The sequence below is a fragment of the Pan paniscus genome, chromosome 18, assembly GCF_029289425.2.
Source record: "Pan paniscus chromosome 18, NHGRI_mPanPan1-v2.0_pri, whole genome shotgun sequence".
NCBI lineage: Eukaryota > Metazoa > Chordata > Mammalia > Primates > Hominidae > Pan > Pan paniscus.
Window position 1 is genome coordinate 99,431,864 of NC_073267.2, and position 25,910 is coordinate 99,457,773.

At 55.5% G+C, this 25,910-nt stretch overlaps 2 protein-coding genes across 9 annotated transcripts in view; one reads left to right on the plus strand and one right to left on the minus strand.

The window, feature by feature from the left end:
- Nucleotides 1-2,805: 2,805 nt before the first annotated feature.
- On the minus strand, nt 2,806-16,232 carry CHMP1A (charged multivesicular body protein 1A). The gene is made up of 7 exons (XM_014341894.4): nt 16,095-16,232; nt 11,541-11,560; nt 9,512-9,589; nt 7,307-7,453; nt 5,583-5,711; nt 4,907-5,094; nt 2,806-4,434 (listed from the first exon to the last, which is right to left on the minus strand). The coding sequence occupies exons 1-7, from the start codon at nt 16,099-16,101 to the stop codon at nt 4,413-4,415; spliced, it is 591 nt and encodes a 196-aa protein (XP_014197380.1). The 5' UTR covers nt 16,102-16,232; the 3' UTR covers nt 2,806-4,412.
- A 5-nt stretch (nt 16,233-16,237) lies between these two features.
- Nucleotides 16,238-25,910, plus strand: part of SPATA33 (spermatogenesis associated 33) — an 81,047-nt gene continuing 71,374 nt past the window's right edge. For 3 of the 8 annotated variants that reach the window (XM_055100550.2, XM_034941160.3, XM_003805782.5), the window contains exons 1-2: nt 16,309-16,461; nt 16,761-16,934. In XM_055100550.2, the coding sequence (XP_054956525.1) occupies nt 16,425-16,461; nt 16,761-16,934 (211 nt within the window). In that variant the 5' untranslated portion in view covers nt 16,309-16,424. Of the gene's footprint in view, nt 16,462-16,760; nt 16,965-18,596; nt 20,020-25,910 lie in introns of those variants that run through there. The other 5 variants (XR_010110333.1, XM_034941159.3, XM_014341895.5 and 2 more) reach the window with 4 other exon arrangements.

A 25,910-nucleotide genomic window follows, 5' to 3' on the forward strand; every position in this document is an offset into this window, starting at 1 on the left:
CTAACTGCATTAAATTCACACCAAAGTGTCCAGAGAGACGGCACCTTAACTGGCATCCCAGGAACGCACCTGCTTCCCAGAGTCCTTCCCACGAGCCGGTCAGTGTTCACGCATCCTGAGTTCCAGCCTCAGGCTGGAAACAGACCTTTCCAGAGGAGGCTGGGAAGGAGCGCACCCAACCCGAGAGAGCTGGGAATTCCGGCAAGAGGTGACATGGAGGTGGGTGGGGGGGCTGGGGCCTCCCCATGGTGCAGACCCCCATCCTGGGGTGCAGGCAGACCCCAAGCTCCACCCCTCTGGGCCCTCTCTCTCTGCGAAGCCCCCGAGCTTTGTGGACCGTGAGGATGTGGGAGGCATGCCAAGGAGTGACGGGGCTGGCTCTGTGGCTGGAGCTGAGGGGAGGGACACAACCCCTCCCAATCTACATCCACATCCACAGTGATGCTTCACACCCAAAAAATAATGAAGACCTATCAAGATGGCGCAACCTGAATTACTACTGGAATTAAAAACAGTGGCTCTACCATGTAATAGCCACTGTGAAAGGGTGTGGGCAGTGCTTAGAGCATTTTTTGTTTTTTGTTTTGAGACAGTTTCGCTCTGTTGCCCAGGCTGGAGTGGTGCTATCTCAGCTCACTGCAACCTCCGACTCCTGAGTTCAAACGATTCTCCTGCCTCAGCCTCCCGAGTAGCTGGGATTACAGGCATGCACCACCACGCCTGGCTAATTTTATATATTTAGTAGAGATGGGGTTTCTCCGTGTTGGTCAGGCTGGTCTCGAACTCCCGACCTCAGGTGATCCACCCGCCTCGGCCTCCCAAAGTGCTGGGATTACAGGCATGAGCCACTGCACTGGCCCGGAGCTGTTCTTTAGCTAGGGGCCCTCACAGGAGTGTGGGTGGCAATTCTGAAATTAATTTGTGCACAAATGAGCAGAAAGGCAGTGTGCCAAAGCCAAATTTTCAGAGAAGCTACAAACGAAGGGAGGCTGGACCGAATCGTATGGAACAGTGTGCACCTGTGGCTCCAGGGCACACAGAGGGGTGTACCACTGTGCACAATGGTGGGGGGGAGGCTGGACCGAATCGTACGGAACGGTGTGCACCTGTGGCTCCAGGGCACGCAGAGGGGTGTACCACTGTGCACCATGGCGGCTGCAGACGCCTCTTGGCCAGCGGCACACAGCACTGAGGCCCACACTTTGTACCCAGGTCTTGGTTTTCTGGTTGGTTTTTTTGAGACAGCGTCTCACTCTCTCATCCAGGCTGGAGTGCGGTGGTGTGATCCTAACTCACTGTAGCCTCTATCTCCCAGCCTCCCAAGTGACTGGGACCACAGGGGCATGCCATCATGCCTGGCTAATTTTATTTTTTGTAGAGATGGGGGTCTCACTATGTTGCCTAAGCTGGTCTCCAACTCCTGAGCTCAAGGGACCCTCCTGCCTTACCTCCTGGAGTGCTGGGATGACAGGCGTGAGCCACCACGCCCAGCCTCCAGATCCTGGTTTTCTAAATACCATTCCCCACTGGAAGGAATTGGAGCTTCCTGGAGAAAGGGCTGCTTCCAGGGCTGGGGCAGGCAGGGACCAAGATAAGCCAGAGCCTCCTGCAGTGCTGGGAGTCAGGCCGTGCTCAAAGACTGCCAGGGTGGGTGGAAAGCTGACCTAAATGCTCTCAAGACAACACCACCTGAGCCACAAAGTCAGCAACAGCAACCATTGTAGCCCACGCAATAAACAAACAGGTCCAGACTGATAGAAATAATGGAGTGGGGAGGGGTCCTCCTTAGAATCCCAATAGAACCAGTGATTTCATTTGTGTCGACGGACACTGACACTCAGGGCAAAGTGGGTCGAGGTTTGCACAGTCTTCAACAATCTTCCCACGAGGCACATGAATTAAAAAGGGAAAATACGGCCAGGCACAGGGGCTCACGCCTGTAATCCCAGCGCTTTGGGAGGCTGAGGCAGAGGGATCACCAGAGGGCAGGAGATCAAGACCAGCCTGGCCAACATGGCAAAACTCCGTCTCTACTAAAAATACAAAAAATAGCCAGGTGTGGTGGCGGGCGCCCGTAGTCCCAGCTACTCAGGAGGCTGAGGCAGGAGAATCGCTTGAAACCGGGAGGCAGAGGTTGCAGTGAGCCAAGATCGTGCCACTGCACTCTAGCCTGGGCAACAGAGCAAGACTCTGTCTCAAAAATAATAAAAAGGGAAAATGCTAACTTCACAGTGGAGAAGCCTGGAGATGCCACTGCACCCAGTGGTGAAGGTCACAAAGTCACCAGCACCAAGACACAGGGACGCCACGCCCCTGCCACCGAGCAGTCATGAAGACCCCAATGCATCGTGGGAAAACCACACCCCCCCCAAGCTGAGGAGCATTCTGCAAAATAGCAGCCAGCAGGTTTCAAACCATTCAGGCCATGAAGAAAACCGAGGAACTCTCCCAGATTGGAGGCGGCAGCACAAGGACGTGCAGCGGGGACGTCAGACCAGAGACCGTCAGGAGCACCACAGTGCCCATTAGACCAGACTCAGGAGGACCACGGTGCCCAGCAAGTGTCCTGGTTTGGCCGAGGTGCACAGAGACCATGTACTGTGCAACTGTTACGCAAGTTTTAAATTATTTCAAAGTAAGCAGAGAACTGAACATGGGAGATTGTCGGTTTGGATGGGGCCCGAGAATGAGCATAGCCATCTGCCCAGCCCCTAGCAGTGAACACTCCAGGAACCCCTCCTCAGCTTGGGGGAGATGGCCACATCCAGGGGCTCACCCAAGGCTCCAAAGCAAAGCTTGAGAAAGTTTCCAGGGATCCATTTGTTTATTTACAACAGCATTCTAGGAGAAAGGTGAATGGGCCCCTCTCCTCAGTGCCCAAGGGGACAGGACTGAGGCAGCCCCACCTGGCCCATGGCTCTGCAGAGCTCTGCACCCTCCCCAAGGCTGTTACCCACGATGGACAGAAAGACGTTCTCTCAACACCAGGGTTGATTTTGGGGAGGCTGGAGGGAACCACGTCTAGGACCTACCAACACGAGCCCCTCCCTGGGGGCTCCCAAGTTCTGAAAAGAAAACCAAACGCAGTGAGCCCACGTCAGGGTCTCCACGTTCCTGCACATAACACCCACGACACCACTGCAGCCTCAGCATGGGCTGCACGGGGTGGGCAGGACTGAGGAGGGGAGGGCAGGACTGAAGAGGGGCAGGGACCCGCACTCCCCGCCAGCCGCCCACCACCTGCCTTTTCTACTTTGGCAAAAACAAAAACAAAAACAAAACCTGGAAGCCTCAAGACAATGAAGTAAACTTTAGGAAATGGAAAAGACAGCAGGCTGTGCCCAAAGCCTCTCTCAGCCTCCCAGCAAGTCCTTCCCAAGAGCTGCTGGTGACTCTCCAGGGCCACAATGGCAGGTTTTCCTCACAGCAGCCCCAACTCCAGCCCAGCTGAAGACGGCTCTCCTGAGCTCCCTTCATCAGCTGCCTTGGCTTCCAAGCTGGGAAGGCATCGGGGTGCGGTCGGGGAAGGCACCCAGTTGTTTACAGATGGTAGAGGGCGACACAGGCAGCATCGTCACGAAGCAGGGCCCCAGGGAAAGGTCCTCCGGGAGAACCAGGCTGCCCAAGGGGAGGAGCTGCAGACGCACCCGCTGGGACCGCAGCCTGCTGGTGGACAGGCTCCCCGTCGAGGAGACAAACAGCACAGCACATGTGGCCAAAGGCACCTCCAGAGGCAGCAGCTGAGTGAGGATGAAGACTGCAGGGTGGGCACACTTGAATGTGGATCTGAGTGACGGTTCTGTCCCCATGGACTGGGCAGCTTTGGGAACTGAGGGAAGTGAGGGAGCGCAGGAGGCCAGGGGGCTCAGCCAGCTGGTAGGGGCGGCCGAGACCCCACCCCTGGAATGATGGAGGAGGAGGATGTCATTGTAAACACCACCAGGACAGCGTTGGGTGGCACCTGACATCCCCCAGCACACATAGGCCTGTGGTGCCTCCTTGGGCTATGTCTGTCCACATGGTGGGACCTCAGGGAGTTGTTTGGCAACAGGGCAGCCCTGACCCCCTCTGGCTGACGGGAAGCAGCATGTCTGCTGCCCCAGAGTCTGAAGGCCCCCACAGTGCTGGGTGAAAGTCCACAGGGCCCCTCCTGGCCTCCCCGCTGTGGGCCCAGAGTCACAGAAATCACACCCAGAAATTTGCAGAAACTCAACACCAGGACACAGACCCACCGCCCAACCTAAAAGAACAGGAACAACCCTGAGGCCACGCAGGCCTGGCAGGTGAGAGACGCAGAGTGGCTGCCGGCCGCAGCCCCGCGGGGTCAGCACAAAGGCAAGATGCGGTGGGGAGAGGACAGGAGCCTTCCAGCACATCACGGGGCAGAGGCGGCGCACGCCGGCGGGGCACGGCTAGTTCCTCAAGGCGGCCAACCTGGAAACCAACAACAGGACTCGGGTCAGGGCAGGGGAAGGGGGCCTCTGACCACCACGTGCTCCCAGCAAAGGTGACCCTTTTCCTCCTCAGTGTCCTGAGATAACATGAGTGACAGGCCTTGGAAACAGACATGCCCTGTCCCACTCTTACCTGATCTGTTAGGAAGGGTGCAGTATTCTAAAGTGCACTGCAGACGTGTGTAAACGCCATGCCTGACACACACTCAAGCCCCCACGCCAGCCGGAGCAGGACGGGGCAGCAGCAGGGCAGCTCGCTTGGGGGCGGCTGCAGCTGGGGCCTCTGAGTCGAGATCAGGGCTCCCTGGTCGGAGCCTCAGCCCAAGCTCTCCTCCAGCCTCTAACCCACAACCCTCTCTCCCTTCCCACAGCACCAGAGCGTAACCCCCTCTCCCTTCCCACAGCACCAGAGCGTGGGGTTGGTGACACAGCGTTTCGGGGACCGACCCTACCTCCGTGACAGCTGGTCCTCCTGGCTGCGCACAGAGCTCTCGCCCACGGCAGAGGCGCCCTCGGGCAGCTGGCTGAGCTGGTCCAGCACCTCCAGGCCATTCTCCTCGGCGATCTGCATGATGAGACTGTCCACCTGCTCCTGCGGCGTGGTCAGGGTGGTGGCCGAGCTCATGGAGTCCTCCATCACCTGGGGGCAGGGGTATGCTCTGGACAACAGGTGGGGCCAGGCCCATGGGGCCCCACTCAGCTTCACAAGGGTACGACTGCACTTTTCGTTCCCTCACACAGCCAGCCACCTTCTTGCCCTGTTCTCTCAGTGACTCTCTCTGTCTCACCTTCCACCAGGAGCCTTTCCTGCCCCCCCACCCAGCCCCACCCTCTGACTGTGCCATGCCTGCTGCCGCGGGTGGACATCTTTCTACACCTCTGCATGCTTGTCTGCCATCTGAGCCTCCCCACAAGGAGCCAGGTGCTTGCAGGAGGCCCCTGCCGCCCTGCCCACCCTACCTGTCAGGGTCCTGGCAGGGACCCAGCACAGAGGATGCTTGGTGACGTCAGGGAGCAACCACAGGTATGCAGAGACAGCACGTCAGCCTGTGAGCCACCCCTCCCGATGAGCTGCCCACACACCCTCCTTGTCCCCAGGCCACAGCCCCAAGGGTAGGGGCCACATACCGATGTATGGACGTCCAGGTTCTGCACCTGCTGCTCGAACCTGTCCATCACTGAGGAGACCTTCTGCAGGTCCATGGTGCTCAGGGCCTTGTCCAGGGCTTTGGTCACCTGGGCCATATTCTTGGTCACCTGAGACAGGAGAGAGCGCAGGAGGGAACAGGATGAAAGGCAAGTGGAGCTCACGCACCAGGGACGGGTCCCCTGGACTCTGACAGGAGAGCTGGGGCACCCCAACCCTGACTCACAAAACCCCAACTCTGGGCTAAGCTATCATCTGGGTCCTATGGAAAGACCACCAACTCGATGGAAAAGGCCATGGAGACCCAGTGCGGGGTCACTGGAGAAAATGCCGCCGACGCGGAGACCCAGTGCGGGGTCACTGGAGAAAATGCCGCCGACGCGGAGACCCAGTGCGGGGTCAGTGGAGAAAATGCCGCCGACGCGGAGACCCAGCGCGGGGTCACTGGAGAAAATGCCGCCGACGCGGAGACCCAGTGCGGGGTCAGTGGAGAAAATGCCGCCGACGCGGAGACCCAGTGCGGGGTCAGTGGAGAAAATGCCGCCGACGCGGAGACCCAGCGCGGGGTCACTGGAGAAAAGGCTGCTGACGTGGGGTCTCCAGGACCGCTGTGCCCTCCTGGCCCACCTGCACTGTGTGAAGGAAATGCCTGCAACAGCCAAGGCTCTGCTGTGACGTCCCTGACCCAGGAGATGAGCCTGGCCATGCAGGCTCTGCCTCTTGTGGGAGTTGCCAAGACCGAGGCCTGGCCAGGCACAGTGACAGTGAGTGGTTCACGCCTATAATTCCAGCACTTTGGGAGGCCGAAGTGGGAAGATTGCTTGAGGCCAGGAGTTTGAGACCAGAGTGGCCAACATAGACACCCTGTCTCTACATAAAAATGAAAAAAATCAGCCGGGCATGGTGGTGGATGCCTGTGGTCTCAGCTACTTGGGAGGCTGAGGCAGGAGGATCACTTGAGCCCAGGAGGTTGAGGCTGCAGTGAGCTGTGACTGCACCACTGCACTCCAGCCTGGGTGACAGAGCAAGACAGTCTCTAAAAAATATATATTTAAAAAAAAAGCCCAAGTCCTATCAAGAGGTCCTTCCTGGGGCATCATTGCAAGCTCAGGGTGCAGCCTCACCTGTGTCCCTGCCAGCATTCCCCACCCCACGCTGATCCAGCTTCCCTCAACCTCCCCACCCCACGCTGATCCAGCTTCCCTCAACCTCCCCACCCCACGCTGATCCAGCTTCCCTCAACCTCCCCACCCCACGCTGATCCAGCTTCCCTCAACCTCCCCACCCCACGCTGATCCAGCTTCCCTCAACCTCCCCACCCCACGCTGATCCAGCTTCCCTCAACCTCCCCACCCCACGCTGATCCAGCTTCCCTCAACCTCCCCACCCCGCGCTGATCCAGCTTCCCTCAACCTCCCCACCCCACGCTGATCCAGCTTCCCTCAACCTCCCCACCCCACGCTGATCCAGCTTCCCTCAACCTCCCCACCCCACGCTGATCCAGCTTCCCTCAACCTCCCCACCCCGCGCTGATCCAGCTTCCCTCAACCTCCCCACCCCACGCTGATACAGCTTCCGTCAACCTCCCCACCCCGCGCTGATCCAGCTTTCCTCAACTCTGAGCTGCCCCAGATCCAGACCGCAGAGCCCATTCCTGCTTCAGCCAGCAGACGCCACCCATCCAGCACCAGGGCCCAGCACTCACCCCCTTCATAGTCACAGCTGTCTGCACCTTGGAGGCCACTGCGTCTACGCGGGACGCCATCCGAAGCCAGTTCACACCTTCGTTCTTCTTGCGGATGGCATTCTCGGCATACACACGGGCACACTCTACATTTTTCTGCAGAAGGGCCTGAAACCCGGGGGGAAAAGCAGCTGGAAGAGCTTGGTGGTGTGTGTGCCCCCTGCTAGGAGCCCAGTTTTTGTTTTGTTTTGTTTTGTTTGAGATGGAGTCTTGCTCTGTTGCCCAGGCTGGAGTGCAGTGGCGCGATCTCGACTCAATGCAAGCTCTGCCCCCCAGGTTCATGCCATTCTCCTGCCTCAGCCTCCCGAGTAGTTGGGACTACAGGCGCCCGCCACCATGCCTGGCTAATTTTTTTGTATTTTTAGTAGAGATGGGGTTTCACCGTGTTAGCCAGGATGGCCTCGATCTCCTGACCTCGTGATCTGCCCGTCTCGGCCTCCCAAAGAGCTGGGATCACAGGCGTGAGCCACCGCGCCCGGCCCTAGGAGCCCAGTGTTGAGGCGGTGGGCGGGCCTCTCCCCAGAAATGTTTGAGCTAAAAATGCAAACACCCAGGCCCCAGCCCAGCCCCCCAAGCAGGCTTCTGCTTCCCCCCACACCCCTCCAGCACTCCACTGGGCACGGGACACAGCGGGTGACACTCAGAGCCTGTGGCAGGCGGTTCTCTGAGCTCCTTTCTCCCTGGGAGCCTGGCTGTGGGTGAAGAGTTACCAAAGTCCAATACGCTGGGACCTACTTCACTGATTACACAGTTTTAAGAGCTGCACAAGATCCTACCTTCTTTTCTTTTTTTTCTTTTTTTGGAGATGGAATCTCGCTCTGTGGCCCAGGATGGAGTGCAGCAGTGTGATCTCGGCTCACTGCAACCTCCAACTCCTGGGCTCAAGCAATTCTCCCGCCTCAGCCTTCCGAGTAGCTGGGATTATAGGCGTGAATCACTGCGCCCGGCCTAGATCCCTCCTTTCCTTCTGCCCTGTCCATCATGGGGAGGGGACCCCTCCTGGAGAGGCACCCCTGTGAGCCTCCAGCCCCATCCCACCCCATGGGGCAGGGGCATCATGACTCTGCCCAGACCCTGATGCCCTAGACACCAGCTCTGTAGGGAGGAGAGAGCTAAAAATGATAGGATCCGCTGGGCCCAGTGGCTCATGCCTGTAATCCCAGCACTCTGGGAGGCTGAGGCAGGTGGATCACCTGAGGTCAGGAGTTTGACACCAGCCTGGCCAACATGGCGAAACCCCATCTCTACTAAAAATACAAAAATTAGCCAGGTGTGGTGGCGCATGCTTGTAATCCCAGCTACTCAGGAGGTTGAGGCAGGAGAATCACTTGAACCCAGGAGGCGGAGGTTGCAGTGAGCCGAGACCGCACCTCTGCACTCCAGCCTGGGCAACAGCGAGACTCCATCTCAAAAAAAAAAAAGATAGGATCGTGGCAGACAGCTAGCTAGGAGCCCTCCTCCTGCAGATGGCAAAATCAAGTTCAGAATGTTGGAAATGCAAAGAAGGAAAACAATGAAGGCAATGCACTCATCTCTGTGCTCTGGACGCCCTCAGTGGGCTGGGAAGGTCTGGCAGGGGCTGTAGGGCAGGGACAGAAACCATTCTGGGCTCCACCACACACAGCACCTCCCTTCCTGAGTGCCTGTTTGTCTTATGTGGGAAGCAAATACTTTGAGGCTCAGAAATCATAGTGAGGATTAGGCTGGGCACAGTGGCTCATGCCTGCAATACCAGCACTTTTGGAGGCCAAGGCAGGTGGGTCACTTGAGGCTAAGAGTTCGAGACCGGCCTGGCCAACATGGCGAAACCCCATCTCTACAAAAAAATTTAAAAATTAGCTGGGTGCAAGCCTGTAATCGCAGCTACTTGTGAGGCGAAGGCCCTAGAATCACTTGAACCCGGGAGGCGGAGGTTGCAGTGAGACGAGATCGCACCTGTGCACTCCAGCCTGGGTGACAGAGCAAGACTCCGTCTCAAAAAACAAACAAACAAACAATATATATATACATATATATATACCTCAAGGTGACGATTAAATCATGATGTAGAAAGTGCCCTGCCCCTCCCCAAAAGGCATCAAAACAAAACAGGACACAAAAATAAGGGCAGAAAAGGACAGAAGACAAACCAGGAGAGTCATGACCCCACAGCCCCCAGGGTCTCACCTTCTTCACTTTGGCCTGCTCCGCCTTGGAGTCCTTCTCCGCCTTCTTGGCCAGCTTCTCCAGCTGCTTCGCCGTGAACTGAGCGGAAGCCGGAACGTCCTGGTCAGACATGCGGAGCCCATCCCCCAGGCCCGGCTCTCCACACCCCCACACCTGTGCCCACGCCTGTGCCCACACAGGTTCCTAAGCCCCCATCAGCCAGCCTGGGCCCAGCACACGGCAGGGAAGGCGTGAAGCCTGTGGGCGTGCATCCTGGGCGGCGAGAGATGGCACCAGCTGGAGGAGGGAGCTGCCTGCTCTGCCTCAGGCTCTGTCTGGGTTTTCTCCAGTGTCTATCTTCTCCGTGAACAGCCTCACCCAAGGCCTCCTCCAGAGCGGAAGGGTCAAAAACCTCTCACTCTGATCTCGGCTCCTGCTTATGGATGGCTTTTCAACGTCAAAGAAAGACTCAACGAAACTCATTTCAGGCTACCCCCAAGTCATAATACAGAACTCCAGGTAAAAACACACCTGAAAATGTTATCTCGAGAGAATGCTGTGGATGCAGGAGGTTGCTGGGCAGCACACGCAGCTTCCGGGGGTCTAACTGCTCTGCCAGCACCACACGGAAACAGGGCCTCTGGCAACACCACAAGGACACAGGGCCTCTGGCAACCCATCTGGAACCACAGATGCCCTGGTACCAGGTAGCCCTGGCCACCAGCACCTCGAGGAAACAGGGCCTCTGGCAACCCATCTGGAATCACAGACGCCCTGGTACCAGGTAGCCCTGGCCACCACAGCACCACAGGGTGCAGGACACAATCAGGCCTCAGCCGGTCCCCTCTGTGCCCAGCAGCAACTGACAGGCCCACCGTGATGGGAAAACATCCCAAAGCTGCATACGGTAGCTCCGGCACATCACTCCTGCCCAGTAGCTCAGAGCCAGCGACAAGGCAAGATAAAGCTGGCCACAGATGAGCAGCCAGGAGCACATCCCAGGGAAATGCATGGAAACCTGCCCCTGGATTACTGGAAGCTGCAACCTCCACCCCACGTGGGAGGAATACTCAGAAAGCTCTCCTTCAAATGATCTCAAAGAATGAGTCCACACAGCGGAACACCAAGGCCTAATGCCCAAGTTGTCTTTTTTTTTTTTTTCTTTTCTTTTCTTTTTTTTTTTTTGAGACGGAGTCTCTCTCTGTCACCCAGGCTGGAGTGCAGTGGCACAATCTTGGCTTACTGCAAGCTCCGCCTCCCGGGTTCACGCCATTCTCCGGCCTCAGCCTCCTGAGTAGCTGGGACTGCAGGTGCCTGCCACCACGCCCGGCTAATTTTTTTGTGTGTTTTTAGTAGAGATGGGATTTCACTGTGGTCTCCATCTCCTGACCTTGTGATCCACCCACCTCGGTCTCCCAAAGTGCTGGGATTACAGGCGTGAGCCACCGCGCCTGGCCCCAAGTTGTCTTTCTTAAGATAACACTCCAGGCTAGGCGCAACGGCTCACGCCTGTAATCCCAGCACTTTAGGAGGCCGAGGTAGGCGGATCACGAGGTCAAGAGATCGAGACCATCCTGGCCAACGTGGTGAAACCCCGTCTCTATTAAAAATGTAAAAAAAAATTAGCTGGGCATGGTGGTGGGCGCCTGTAGTCCCAGCTACTCAGGAGGCTAAGGCAGGAGAATCGCTTGAACCCGGGAGGCAGAGGTTGCAGTGAGCTGAGATCACACCAGTGCACTCCAGCCTGGGCGACGGAGCGAGACGCCGTCTCAAAAAAGAAAAAAAAAAAAAAAGATAACACTCTTTCTTTCATGGCTTTCATGGATGACCCTAAGGATCTGCCTCCACTTAGCCTCAGGTAAGAAAAGAGCTAATATGTCACCAAAGTGGCTCAATAATCCCCTCCTTGGTCAGCAGTCTGAGCCCTGTGTGGTGGTCACTCAACTGTTATATAATCTGCCCGACTGTTTCTGTGGCTCTGAGTGAGCGTGGCTTATACTATCTGTCCTCACCAGAACAGGGCTGGGGTGAACGGCCATTCGGTACATACCTTCAACTGGAACAGGGTATCTGCAAAGAAAGAGGGAATTAATGGTTTGAGGATTGGGAATGGGACGTTACAGTTCTGGCAGGCAGGACTCACTAGGATCCTTCTAGACACCAGGAGCTAGAACACACACACAGACCACACCTGCCTGGGGCCTTCGGGGAGCCCCCCCAACAGGGGAGGCACGAGACAGATTCGTGTGCCAGCCCTGGCTCCTTGCTAGCCACAGGGCCCAGCAAATGCAGACCCTCCCTCCCTGTTTCCTTGTTGGGAACATGAGGGTGGTACCAGCCAATCTCAAAGGGTTAGTGTGAGGACAGAAGAGGTCATGGACGCAGCATCTTTTGGCCATGGTTAGAATCCAAAAGATGGTGGTTTATAATTAATGTAACTTTGCAAAAGTCCCTTGGGATTATTTCCCAATTTAAAAGTTCACCTGTAATCCCAGCACTCTGGGGGGGCCGAGGCCAGTGGATCACTTAAAGCCAGGGTTTGAGGCCAGCCTGGGCCAATTTAAAAGTTCAGTACTTGACAGTTTACTTTTTACAGACTCTTTCTCCTCGAAGGTAAATGGATAAAAATAGCAAGGTGGTAACTCTTAGACATCAAAGAGCTGATTTCCAGCGGTACAGTCGCTCACGCCTGTAATCACAGCACTCTGGGAGGCTGAGGCAGGCAGATCACTTGAGGTCAGGAATTCCAGACCAGCCTGGGGAATATAGTCAGACCTCATCTCTATTAGAAAAATATATATTTTTTTGCCGGGTGCGGTGGCTCACGCCTGTAATCCCAGCACTTTGGGAGGCCGAGGCCGGCGGATCATGAGGTCAGGAGATCGAGACCATCCTGGCTAACACGGTAAAAGCCCGTCTCTACCAAAAAATACAAAAAATTAGCCGGGCGTGGTGGCGGGTGCCTGTAGTCCCAGCTACTCAGGAGGCTGAGGCAGGAGAATGGCGTGAACCCGGGAGGCAGAGCTTGCAGTGAGCCGAGATTGCGCCACTGCACTCCAGCCTGGGCAACAGTGCAAGACTCCGTCTCAAAAAAAAAAAGAAAAAATATTTTTTTTAAAAAGTAGGATTGATCTCAATTCATTCAACTGCTAAATTTGGAGAGCGACCCTGACCCCTGATTCCTGAAAGGGCTTTACCACACTAGCCAGAATGAGGAAATGGAGCCTGTAAAAGAATGAGGTTACTGAGTGTTCACAAATGCACACCAAGGCTCCAAGATGAGACCTCCCGGGGTTCCAGCAAGCTCTGGGCATCGTTCAATCTATCGCCTGTCAGTGCAGGCGTGGTCAAGGCCAAGTTCAACCTGTCATCTATCAGTTCAGGTGTGGTCAAGGCCAAGGTTATCTGTGACTGGAAAACAGCCAGCCTGACCCAGATGACACAGTGCAGGCCAGGCGGGCCGTCCCACCCAACTCACTGTGGGATGCTGGCCAAACCGCCCTCCTCACCTCAGCTTTCCCTCACCTCAGCTTTCCCTCACCTCAGCTTTCCTCACCTCAGATTTCTCTTCCAGCCGTGTGTGGCAGCACAAAAACCCAGCTAAGGCAAAATCTGACTCTGAGGAAATCTGACATGGGCTTGAGAGAAGTCCCCTCAAAAGAGTTGAGTGAGCTGTGGAGTGAAAAGCCACAATTTTTCTTTTTTTTTTTGAGACGGAGTCTCACTCTATCACCCAGGCTAGAGTGCAACGGCACCATCTTGGCTCACTGCAACCTCTGCCTCCCGGGTTTAAGCGATTCTCCTGTCTCAGCCTCCCAAGTAGTCAGAATTACAGGTGCATGCCACCAGGCCCAGCTAATTTTTGTATTTTTAGAAGAGACGGGGTTTCACCATGTTGGCCAGGCTGGTCTCAAACTCCTGACCTCAGGTGATCAACCAACCTCGACCTCCCAAAGTGTTGGGGTTACAGGCGTGAGCCACCACATCCGGCCTCCCAAAGTGCTGGAATTACAGCCGTGAGCCACCGTGCCCGGCCTCCCAGAGTGCTGGGGTTACAGGCCTGAGCCACCACACCCGGCCTGGCCAGCATATTTTTTGTGGCGGGAGGTAGATGTTATCTTTCATCTTCTCTCAGGGCAATTTGTAGAAAATCTCTACACATTTCCTTCATGATGATGACACGGTGGTACTATAGCTTTTCACACTTCTAAAAGAATTTTTTTTGAGATGGAGTCTCGCTCTGTCGCCCAGGCTGGAGGGCAGTGGTGCGATCTCGGCTCACTGCAAGCTCCGCCTCCCGGGTTCACGCCATTCTCCTGCCTCAGCCTCCCGAGTAGCTGGGACTACAGGCGCCCGCCACCTCACCCGGCTAATTTTTTTGTATTTTTAGTAGAGACGGGGTTTCACCGCGTTGGCCAGGATGGTCTCGATCTCCTGACCTTGCGATCCGCCGGCCTCGGCCTCCCAAAGTGCTGGGATGACAGGCGTGAGCCACCGCGCCCGGCCCTTCAAAAAGTATTTTTAAAAGCCTGCCCATCACACCAGCCCAACGATGTTTCAGCAAACATAGGACTTCATTTTGCCAGATTCTTCCTGTTCTTTGGTATCCGTGAGCACAGAGCCAGCCCCAGATGTAGAAGGTAAGAATTAGGGCGTCCCATTGAGCACAGAAACGCCTGCCTTGTGCTGGCTCCTGCTCAAACCTCTGCTTCCCCACATGGAGAATGGACTCAAAGAGCTGCTGTGACCAGGGCCTGGCACTCAGGGAGCGCTTTCTGTCTGAGCCCTTCTGATTTGCAGTGATGCTGTTTGGGGGCAGGGGGTGCAACTGTCACTTTTTCTGGTGCCCTCTGACCCGACATTCCAAGGCCCGAAAGGCCGAACAGGCATCGCACAGTCCCCTCTACCGAGCTGGCGGGAAAGGGCGCCTGACGCTGAGGAGTGCCAGGGGCGGGGGAAAGGGTCCTGGGTCGGTGGTCGGGGGTCCAGGCCCGGGGCAAGGGGTCCTGGGTCGGGAGTCTAGGTCCCGGGTCCATGGTTGGGGGTCGGAGGTCGAGGCCCCGGGGAAGGCATACCGGGTTGAGAGTTGGGGATGGAGGCCCCGGGGAAGGGGTCCCGAATCGGGGGTCGGGGATCGAGGCCTGGGGGGAGGGGTCCCGGGTCGAGGGTCGAGGCCCGGGGTAAAGGATCTCGGGTTGGGGGTCGGGGGCCGGGGAAGGGTCCCGGTCGGTGGTCGGGGGTCGAGGCCCGGGAGAAGGGGTCCCGGGTCGGTGGCAGAGGCCCTGGGGAAGGGGTTCCGGGTCGGGGATCTGGGGACGAGGCCCGGGAAAAGGGGTCCCGGGTTGGTGGTCTAGGCCCTGGGGAAGGGGTTCCGGGTCGGGGATCGAGGGTCGAGGCCCGGGAAAAGGGGTCCCGGGTTGGTGGTCTAGGCCCTGGGGAAGGGGTCCGGGTCGGGGATCGGGGGACGAGGCCCGGGAAAAGGGGTCCCGGGTCGGTGGTCGAGGCCCGGGGTAAAGGATCTCGGGTTGGGGGTCGGGGGCCGGGGAAGGGTCCCGGTCGGGGGTCGAGGCCCGAGAGAAGGGGTCCCGGGTCGGTGGCAGAGGCCCTGGGGAAGGGGTTCCGGGTCGGGGATCTGGGGACGAGACCCGGGAAAAGGGGTCCCGGGTTGGTGGTCTAGGCCCTGGGGAAGGGGTTCCGGGTCGGGGATCAAGGGTCGAGGCCCGGGAAAAGGGGTCCCGGGTTGGTGGTCTAGGCCCTGGGGAAGGGGTTCCGGGTCGGGGATCGGGGGACGAGGCCCGGGAAAAGGGGTCCCGGGTTGGTGGTCTAGGCCCTGGGGAAGGGGTCCGGGTCGGGGATCGGGGGACGAGGCCCGGGAGAAGGGGTCCCGGGTCGGTGGCAGAGGCCCTGGGGAAGGGGTTCCGGGTCGGGGATCTGGGGACGAGGCCCGGGAAAAGGGGTCCCGGGTTGGTGGTCTAGGCCCTGGGGAAGGGGTCCGGGTCGGGGATAGGGGGACGAGGCCCGGGAAAAGGGGTCCCGGGTCGGTGGTCGAGGCCCGGGGTAAAGGATCTCGGGTTGGGGGTCGGGGGCCGGGGAAGGGTCCCGGTCGGTGGTCGGGGGTCGAGGCCCGGGAGAAGGGGTCCCGGGTCGGTGGCAGAGGCCCTGGGGAAGGGGTTCCGGGTCGGGGATCTGGGGACGAGGCCCGGGAAAAGGGGTCCCGGGTTGGTGGTCTAGGCCCTGGGGAAGGGGTCCGGGTCGGGGATCGGGGGACGAGGCCCGGGAAAAGGGGTCCCGGGTCGGTGGTCTAGGCCCTGGGGAAGGGGTTCCGGGTCGGGCATCGGCGGACGAGGCCCGGGAAAAGGGGTCCCAGGTCGGTGGTCGAGGCCCTGGGGATGGGGTCCGGGTCGGGGATCGGGGGACGAGGTCCGGGAAAAGGGGTCCCAGGTCGGTGGTCGAGGCCCTGGGGATGGGGTCCCGGGGGATCGACGGTCGAGGCCCGAGCTCTCCTGAGCCCTGCCCGCGGCCCCAGGTGGGCGGAGCCCACGCCAGTGGGAGAAGCGGCCCCGCCCCGCGCGCGAGTCCCCGGAGGACGGCCGCGACCTCTTACCGTCCATGGCCACAATGACAGGAGCAGCACTCGGAGAGGGAGAAGGGACGCCAACTCCGGGCGGTGTCAGGTCCCGGCGGCGATCGAACCGACCAAGCTGCACCCGGCGGGGACTTCCGGGGTCGCCGCCCCACTTCCGGTCGCACGGGATGCTCTCGCGAGAGGATGGTGGCCGGTCCCGCCAGAGGGGCGGGGCGCGGCTGCGCGGCGCGCGGTCGCCATGGTGACGCACGCCGCGGCCGCGAGGACCTTTTGTGAGTCGCTCCCGGCTCCGCGGCCGCGGAGGTGTGGGGACCCGGGCTTGCGCCGGAGGGGGCGGTGGGCTCACCCATGGGCCTTTCCAAAAGCAAAGAGAAACCCAGGAAAGGTAAAGGAGGCGCAGGCGCTGGGCTCCCCGCGTCTCCGCCCCTCGGCGCGGGCCCAGGGCGGGGCTGGGCTGGGCGGGGCGGTGCGAGCGCAGGCGCCAGGCTCGGCCCGGTGCGAACCGTTCCTGCCGCCGAGTCCGCCACGGACGGCGCGTTTCCCACCTGAGGCGGTTACGGAAACGCAGAGACTCGAGACTTGAAGCCAGCTTATTCTGGACCCACGCAGGCGACTGAAGACGATGGGACCCACTGCCCTGCATTCGGTAAGTCCCGGGTCTAACGGATGATCCATATATTTCAGGTGAGGAGCAAAAGAAGGGATCCACCTATTCAGTTCCAAAATCTAAGGAGAAGTTGATGGAGAAGCATTCCCAGGAAGCGAGGCAGGCAGACAGGGAGTCGGAGAAGCCTGTGGACAGCCTCCACCCGGGGGCCGGGACAGCCAAGCACTCGCCGCCGGCAGCTTCGCTGGAAGGTAGGAGACGGCGGGAGGGAGCGAAGCGAGGTCAGCGGCTTGGAGGATCTGGGGCTGGGGTGAGGAGCCTACTCTAAGACCCTACCGGATGGACACTAGTAGCAGGCACGCGCCGTAAAGATGAAACTGGTTTGTTTTGGGAACTTTATGTAGGAGGTAAATATCCAGAAATCTTGGTTGAAAACATAAGTTTAATGAAAATGTAGGTCAGTTCCCGAGTGATAAGTGCGTACCAGGTGGTCGAGGGGCTGGGGCAGTGTGCGTGTGTCTCACCTGAGGTTCTCCTCGAGGGCTGGGTATCTTGGTGCCACTGAGAATCCCTGAGCCTCCGCACACTGGAACAGAGCCTTGGGAGGCCGTCCCAGGTTGGACTGTAGCTCTCCGAGGGCTGTGGGGATAAGTACATTGCGGAGGGTGACCGAGGAGTAGAACCTGGGTGCGACGAAGGTGTCTTTTATAACAGCCTAGTGTGGCCAGACCTTTGGGGGTGTGTGGGGAAGATGAGGCCCCAATAGTAGGAAGAAGCTAGAATACAAAGTTTTCCATCAGTTTTACCACGTGGAGCTGGAAGCGTTAAATATTTTAAACAACGGAGGTGCTGCCTGGGGCGGTAGTTCACACCTGTCCTCCCAGTTATTTGGCCGAGGCAGGAGGATCTTTTGAGCCCAAGACCAGCTTGGGCAACATAGTGAGACCCTGTCTCTACAAAAAATAAATATTTAAAAATAAAAAACAAGGGCGGCATGATGGGGTCTGTGCCTACCAACAGGGGAAGCCAGTTCGCAGGGGAGGTGGCCCGGTCAGAGACCCATTGCTGTGGCCCAGTGGGAGCCAGCAAGGCCTTGCAGTAGGAATTGCAGAAGGGTCAGGCAGGGAGAACCCGCAGAGCCTGCCGTCCGAGGAGACTGGGGGCCTGTGCCAGGAGGAAGTGTTTAAGTTTCATCACAAGAATGAACCACTCGGCTGGGCGCAGTGGCTCACGCCTGTAATCCCAGCACTTTGGGAGGCCGAGGCGCGTGGATTACTTAAGGTCAGGAGTTCAAGACCAGCCTGGCCAACATGGTGAAACCCTGTCTCTACTAAAAATACAAAAATTAGCTGGGCGTGGTGGCATGTGCCTGTAATCCCAGCTACTCAGGAGGCTGAGGCAGGAGAATTGCTCGAACCTTGAACCGGGACCCGGGAGGCAGAAGTAGCGGTGAGCGAGATCGCACCACTGCACTCCAGCCTGGGCTACAGAGTGAGACTCTGTCTCAAAAAAAAAAAAAAAAAAAAAAAAGGAAGGAAAGAACCACTCGGGGGTCAGACAAGAAAGAATGTCAGGGGGATGACTGGCCTGCTAGGCAGAGGAGCTGGGCCTGGACTGCTTCACACTGACACGCTTGTAGGATCAAGGGCTGGAAGTAGGAGGCTCTGGGCCTTGGACTTGGAAGAAAGACCTGGATTTGAATTCCCAACTTTGGAACCTCCCACTGGAGGGTGGAACCCCTCACTGGAGGGCGGAACCCCCCACCGGAGGATGGAACCCTGCAGGAAAAGCATCACCCTAGGGTGGCAGTTTGGAAAATGCTACCTGTCTGTCACGGTGCTTTTAGCTGAAAGTTACAGAAAAGCTCACTAAACACAGCTTTAACACAGGGATTTAATGTCTCACGAATGCAGGGTCAGAGGTGGAGCTTCCAGGTTGGCTTGTTAGCACAACAGTGACATCAAAGACTTTGCGTGTCTCTTCTTGACCACTCTCAGTGTCCACAGCCCCCGATGAGTGTACAGCCCCCCACACGCAGGCAGGACTGCATCTACTGCAAAGGCATTGCTCCTTGCTTCATATTAGCAAGGAAACCTTTCCCAGGAAGGCTTCGCCTGCCCAGCCTCTGCAGGACTCATTCAATGGTGCAAATTCACCAGGGGCTGGAGGGAGCTGTGAAGCATGGGAGTGGGCAGGACCTCTGCCAGTAACGGAAGTGGGGGAAGGAGGACCACCTGTTGGAAGGGCCCCAGCAGTGTCTGTCACACCAGAGGGTGGGGGAGGAAGGTGGACATGAAGGGAAAACAGCAGAGCAAGAGTGAGAACAGAGTTTCAGCAGAGAAAATGAAGTGTGCACGCTCTCCATGCAGTGACGGGCTGAGCGACAGTGAGGAGCAGGCTGCTGACTCCCTTGCCACACCGTGAAGGAGTCCCAAAAGTGGGATACTGAGTGAGACAAGCCAGAGGAAAGACCACTCATATTGCAGTTCCCTTTCCATGGAATGTCCAGAAAAGGCACATTTACAGAGAGAAGCAGATGAGTGGTTGCTGGGCAGAAATGGGGGCCGGCCATAGCTGAGCACAAGAGGACTTTGGAGGGTGATGGAAATGGTTTTCGACCTGAATCTGAACATGGGAAGCACTGCAGTTTAGTAGTCCTGGTCCCTAAGCCCTTCCAGCCCAGGAGCCAGACCTGTGAGCAAACAAGCCGTTAGTGATTCCAGGCTCTGGCTGGAACCTTGAGTCTTCTCAGCTTGGGGCATGCACCTCAGGGGGAGCCAGCATCAGTGTCCAGCCCCAAGAGCTGCCCTCTAAGTCTCAGTGAGTCTTCAGATGCCTGCAACTGCCTGGACAACCACACGTGATACCTGTCCTGCCAAACGTGTCCTGAACCCTTAAAATCCAGAGAAAAGAAAATTGTTGTTTTAAGCTGCTGAGGTTTGGGGTAAGTTACTATGAAGCAGTAGTGAGAAGAACAGAAGGACCATGATGGGGAGAAAGTTTGGCCATAAGTTAATCATTGTGGCAGCTGTTAGGATATTGATGTGGCTTGGCTGTGTCCTCACCCAAATCTCATTTTGAATTCCCACGTGGGAGGAACTGGGTGGGAGGTGATTGAATTATGGGGGCAGGTCTTTCCTGTGCTGTTTTCGTGATAGTGAATGAGTCTCATGAGATCCGATGGTTTTAAAAACGGGAGTTTCCTGCATAAGCTCTCTCTCTGCCTGCTGCCATCCATGTAAGATGTGACTCGCTCCTCCCTACCTTCCACCGTGATTGTGAGGCGTCCCCAGCCATGTGGAACTGTAAGTCCATTAAACCTTTTTCCTGTGTAAATTATTCAGTCTCTGGTATGTCTTTATTAGCAGCATGAAAACGGACTAATACAGATAGATGTATTATACTGTTACCCCTACTACTTCTGTATATGCTTAAATTTTTGCATTACAAAATTCACAAACATACAAACATTATAGAGAACTAACATCACAGATTTACAGTCACCTTATTCCACAATGTTGGAAATTCTACCACAAATAAAAAACTTGAAAAAAAAAGGAGGGGATGTTAGAAGGAAATCTAAGCGACCTAGACCTGGGCTCAGTCATGCCTGAGACAGTCAGATGGGGTGTTTGAGGATGAGTCAGTGTTAATTTTCTCAGACCTGGGCTCCGTCACTCCTGAGACGGTCAGATTGGGTATTTGAGGATGAGTCAGTGTTAATTTTCTTAGATGTGGGAATGCTATTATAGTTACGCTAAAACAAAATCCCTATCTAATAAAGAAATACACTGCAACATTTATGGGTAAAATCATATGTCTGAAATTCCTTAAAGATACTCAGGATGCCAGGCATGGTGGCTCATGCTGTAATCCCAGCACTTTGGGAGGCTGAGACGGGTGGATCACTTGAGGTCAGGAGTTCGAGACCAGCATGGCCAACATGGTGAAACCCTGTCTCTACAAAAAATACAAAAAAATTCGCTGGGTGTGGTGGTGCACACCTGTAATTCCAGCTACTTTGGTGGCTGAAGCAAGAGAATCGCTTGAACCCAGGAAGCAGAGGTTGCAGTGAGCCACGATCATCCCACTGCACTCCAGCCTGGGCAATGGAGCGAGACTCTATCTCAAAAAAAAAAAAAAAAAAAAAAAAGATACTCAGGAAAAAAACGAAGAAAGAACAAGATAACAAAATACTGATTGAAGCTGAGTGCTCTATAGGTGCAGGTGCTCATTCACTATTCTATTTTCTTGTGTGTTTGAACACTTTTTTTTTTTTTGAAATGGAGTTTCCTTCTTGTTGCCCAGGCTGGAGTGCAATGGCATGATCTCGGGTCTCAACTCACTGTAGCCTCCGCCTCCCAAGTTCAAGCGATTCTCCTGCCTCAGCCTCCCAAGTAGCTGGGATTACAGGCGCCCGCCATGACCCCCAGCTAATTTTTTTTGTATTTTTAGTAGAGATGGGGTTTCGCCACGTTGGCTAGGCTGGCCTCAAACTCCTGGCTTCAGCTGATCCACCCGCCTCGGCCTCCCAAAGTGCTGAGATCACAGGCGTGAGCCACCGCACCTGGCCTCCCAGAGCGCTGGGATCACAGGTGTGAGCCACCGCGCCCAGCCTGTTTGAACACTTTTGTGACGTTTTGTTGTTTGTTTGTTTTGAGACGGAGTCTTGCTCTGTTGCCCAGGCTGGAGTGCAGTGGCACAATCTTGGCTCATTGCGACTTCCGCCTCCCGGGTTCAAGCAATTCTTCTGCCTCAGCCTCCCGAGTAGCTGGGACTACAGGTGTGCGCCACCATGCCTCGGCAATTTTTGTATTTTTAGTAGAGACGGGGTTTCACCATGTTGGTCAGGCTGGTCTCAAACTCCTGACTTTGTGGTCCACCCGCCTCGGCCTCCCAAAGTGCCAGTGTTACAGGTGTGAGCCACCACGCCCGGCCTGTAACATTTTCATGAAGGTAGAGTATACTTAATTGCAAGAAAATTTTGAAAAAGAAGAGAAATGGAACACTTCTATTGGCTATTAAAAAATACCATGCTGAGTGAAAAAAGCCAATCCCAGAAGGTCACATGCTGTATGATTCCATTTTTTTTTTTTTTTTTTTTAGGCTGGAGTGCAAATGGCACGATCTTGGCTCGCTGCAACCTCGGCCTCCCGGGTTCAAGCAATTCTACCTCAGCCTCCGGAGTAGCTGGGACTACAGGCATGCGCCACCATGCCCAGCTAATCTTTGTATTTTTAGTAGCGATGGGGTTTCTCCATGTTGGTCAGGCTGGTCTCAAACTCCCGACCTCAGGTGATCCACTTGCCTCGGCCTCCCGAAATGCTAGGATTACAGGCGTGAGCCACCATACCCGGCTGTGATTCCATTTCTGTAACATTCTCTGAATGACAAAATTATAGACAGGGAGGACAGATTGTTGATTGCTAGGGCTTTGGGGTTGGGGTAGGAAGTGAGTGGGTCTGTGAAGGGCAGGGCTTTGGGGTTGGGGTAGGGAGTGGGTGTGTCTGAAGGGCAGCAGGAGGAAGATGGGATTGTTGGTTTTGGTGGTGATTGATTAAATGGCGTAGCTGTACATACACTCATAGTACCGGAGTCCATTTCCTCGTGTTGATAATGGTACTATAGTTATATAAAACGTTCGCTTTGGGAGCCAAGGACAGTGGCTCCCGCCTGTAATTTCAGAACTTTGGGAAGCCTAGGCAGGCAGATCACTTGAGCCCAGAAGTTCAAGACCACCCTGGGCAACATGGTGAAACCCGATTTTTACAAAAAAGACAAAAATTAGCTGGGTATAGTGGAGTGTGCCTGTAGCCCCAACTAATCAGGGGCCTGAGATAGGAGGATCCCTTGACCCCAGGAGGTTGGGGCTGCAGTGAGCCAAGATCGCGCCACTGCCCTCCAGCCCTGGCGACAGAGTAAGACCCTATTTATGCTTCCTAGCAAGGAAAGACAGTACACATATTGAAGAATTTGACTGCGTTAAAATGTTAAACCTCTCCCCAAACTCTTATAAACAATTGTAAAACAAATGATAAGCTCAAAAAAAATTTACGTCTATGAGAGGCCAAAGAATATCAGTTGACTCTGGATCAGGGGCTCGGACACCTTGCTGTGGAGGCACACATCTTCCTGGAAGGCGGTTTGGTAACAAGGTGGCAGGACTCTTAAGACAGCCCACACGATCCCTGCCCCTGGGGAACAGCCATGTGTAACCCTCCCCTCGAGTGTGGGTGGAATGAGGAAGAGGGAGGTGTGTCTCTCCTGCGATTAGCTCACTCATCCATTGAGTTTGACGTCCTCAAAATGAGAGATGATCCTGGATGGGCCCGACCTGATCAGGGAAGCCAGACAGTAAAAGTGTCAGAGGCTTTTTAGGGCTCTGCAAGCTTTAAGCAAGCCCTTGCCAAAGCCAGCAAGAAAATGGGAACTTCATTCCTTGAACCAGGAATAAATTCTGCCTCCAACCGGAATGGGCTTAGAAGGGGGTCCTCCAGCTCCTCATGAGAACGCAGGGCAGCCGGCCCCTGGAATTCAGCCTGCATCCCAGCCACGCTGCACCTGCACCCCGATGACGAATGCAGTAAGATGATAAGTGGATGTGCTGGTTTCAGCCATGAAGTTGGTGGTGATTTGTTGTGCAGCAATAGAAGTACACACAATATGTACCAAGAACCTTGGGAAGAGTCACATTTATTCTTTCTGTTTTGTTTCTGAGATGGTCTCACCCAGGCTGGAGTGCAGTGGCACCATCTTGGCTCATTGCACTCTTGACATTCTGGGCTCAAACGATTCTCCCACCTCAGCTCCCTGAGTAGCTGGGGCCACAGTGCACACCACCACACCCAGCTCATTTTTGTATTTTTTGTAGAGATGCGGTTTTGTCATGTTGCCCAGGCTGGTCTCGAACTCCAGAGGCCAAGCAATCTGCCTGCTTCAGCCTCCCAAAGTGCTGGGATTACAGGCGTGAGCCACCGCACCTGGCCCAAGATTAATATTTCTTTTTTTTTTTTTTTTTTTGAGACGGAGTCTCGCTCTGTCGCCACCCAGGCTGGACTGCAATGGTGCATCTCTGCTCACTGCAAGCTCCGCCTCCCGGGTTCATGCCATTCTCCTGTCTCAGCCTCCCGCATAGCTGGGACTACAGGTGCCTGCCACCACGCCTGGCTAATTTTTTGTATTTTTTTTTTTTTTAAGTAGAGATGGGGTTTCACTATGTTAACCAGAATGGTCTTAATTTCCTGACCTCGTGATCCGCCCGCATCGGCCTCCCAAGGTGCTGGGATTACAGGCGTGAGCCACTGCATCTGGCCTAATATTTCTAAATGAAGAAACTATACTCTGAGGAAGATGAAATAAGTCTTGTTTTAGACTAGAAAATTTCAATAGTGTAAATACGTTAACTTCTGTAAAATCAGTCAACACCAAGTCAAAACACAACAGATCTTTTGGGAATATGAGCAGATTATTCAAAGGTTCATCTAAAGAATAAAAATGAGGCCAAGTGTAGTGATTCATGCCTGTAATCCCGGCACTTTGGAGGCCGAGACAGGTGGATCACTTGAGGTCAGGAGTTCAAGACCAGTCTGGCCAACATGATGAAAGCCCATCTCTACTAAAAATACAAAAATTAGCTAGGTGTGGTGATGGGTGCCTGTAGTGCCAGCTACTTGGGGAGGCTGGGGCAGGAGAATCACTTGAACCTGGGAGGTAGAGGTTGTAGTGAGCCAAAATTGTGCCACTCCACTCCAGCCTGGGCGACAAGAGTGAGAGTGCATCTCAAAATAAATAAATGAATAAAAATGAAAGCAGTAGGAAACATCTGGAAAACCAGAGGCAAGAGGGGGTCCGGCCCTCTGATACTCAAGTAGGTTAGAGTAAAAAAAAGCCAGATATGGTGATGTGGGAATATATGGTCCCATAGGTGGGATCTGTGGTTCCAGCTACTCAGTGAAGTCCGAGGATCACTTGGGCCTGGGAGGTTAGGACTGTAGTTTGCTATGATCACATCCACGAATAGCCACTGCGCTCCTTCCCGGGCTACAGAGTGAGACCCTGTCTCTAAAAATGGAAGAAAAGGGCCGGCACAGTGGTTCATGGCTGCTGTAATCCCAGCGCTTTGGGAGGGTGAAGTGGGAGAATAACTTGAGCCTGAGAGTTCGAGACCAGCCTGGGCAACATGGCAAAACCGTGTCTCTACAAAAAATTTTAAAATTAGGTGGGTGTGGTGGTGTGTAGGGTCCAGCCCCACACAGTCGGTGGGTTTTCTCCCCATGTGTGGAGATGAGAGAGAGCGTAGAAATAAAGACACAAGGCAAAGAGATAAAAGACAGCTGGGCCTGGGGGACCACTACCACCAAGCCGTGGAGACCGGTAGTGGCCCCAAATGCCAGGCTGCACTGATATTTACTGGATACAAGACAAAGGGGCAGGGTAAGGAGTATGAGCCATCTCCAATGATAGGTAAGGTCATGTGGGTCACGTGCCCACTGGACAGGGGGCCCTTCCCTGCCTGGCAGCCAAGGCAGAGAGAGAGGAGACACAGAGACAGCTTACGCCGTTATTTCGGCATATCAGAGACTTTTAGTACTTTCACTAATTTGCTACTGCTATCTAAAAGGCAGAGCCAGGTGTACAGGATGGAACATGAAGGTGGACTAGGAGCGTGACCACTGAAGCACAGCATCACAGGGAGACGATTAGGCCTCTGGATAACTGCGGGCAAGCCTGACTGACGTCAGGCCCTCCACAAGAGGTGGAGGAGCAGAGTTTTCTCTAAACTCCCCCGGGGAAAGGGAGACTCCCTTTCCCGGTCTGCTAAGTAGTGGGTGTTTTTCCTTGACACTGACGCTACTGCTAGACCATGGTCTGCTTGGCAACGGGCGTCTTACCAGACGCTGGCGTTACCGCTAGACCAAGGAGCCCTCTGGTGGCCCTGTCTGGGCATAACAGAAGGCTCACACTCTTCTGGTCACTTCTCACCATGTCCCCCCAGTTCCTGTCTCTGTATGACCTGGTTTTTCCTAGGTTATGATTGTAGAGTGAGGATTATTATAATATTGGAATAAGGAGTAATTGCTACAAATTAATTAATGATATTCATATATAATCATGTCTGTGATCTAGATCTAGTATAACTATTCTTATTTTATATATTTTATTACACTGGAACAGCTCGTGCCCTCGGTCTCTTGCCTCGGCACCTGGGTGACTTGCCGCCCACAGTG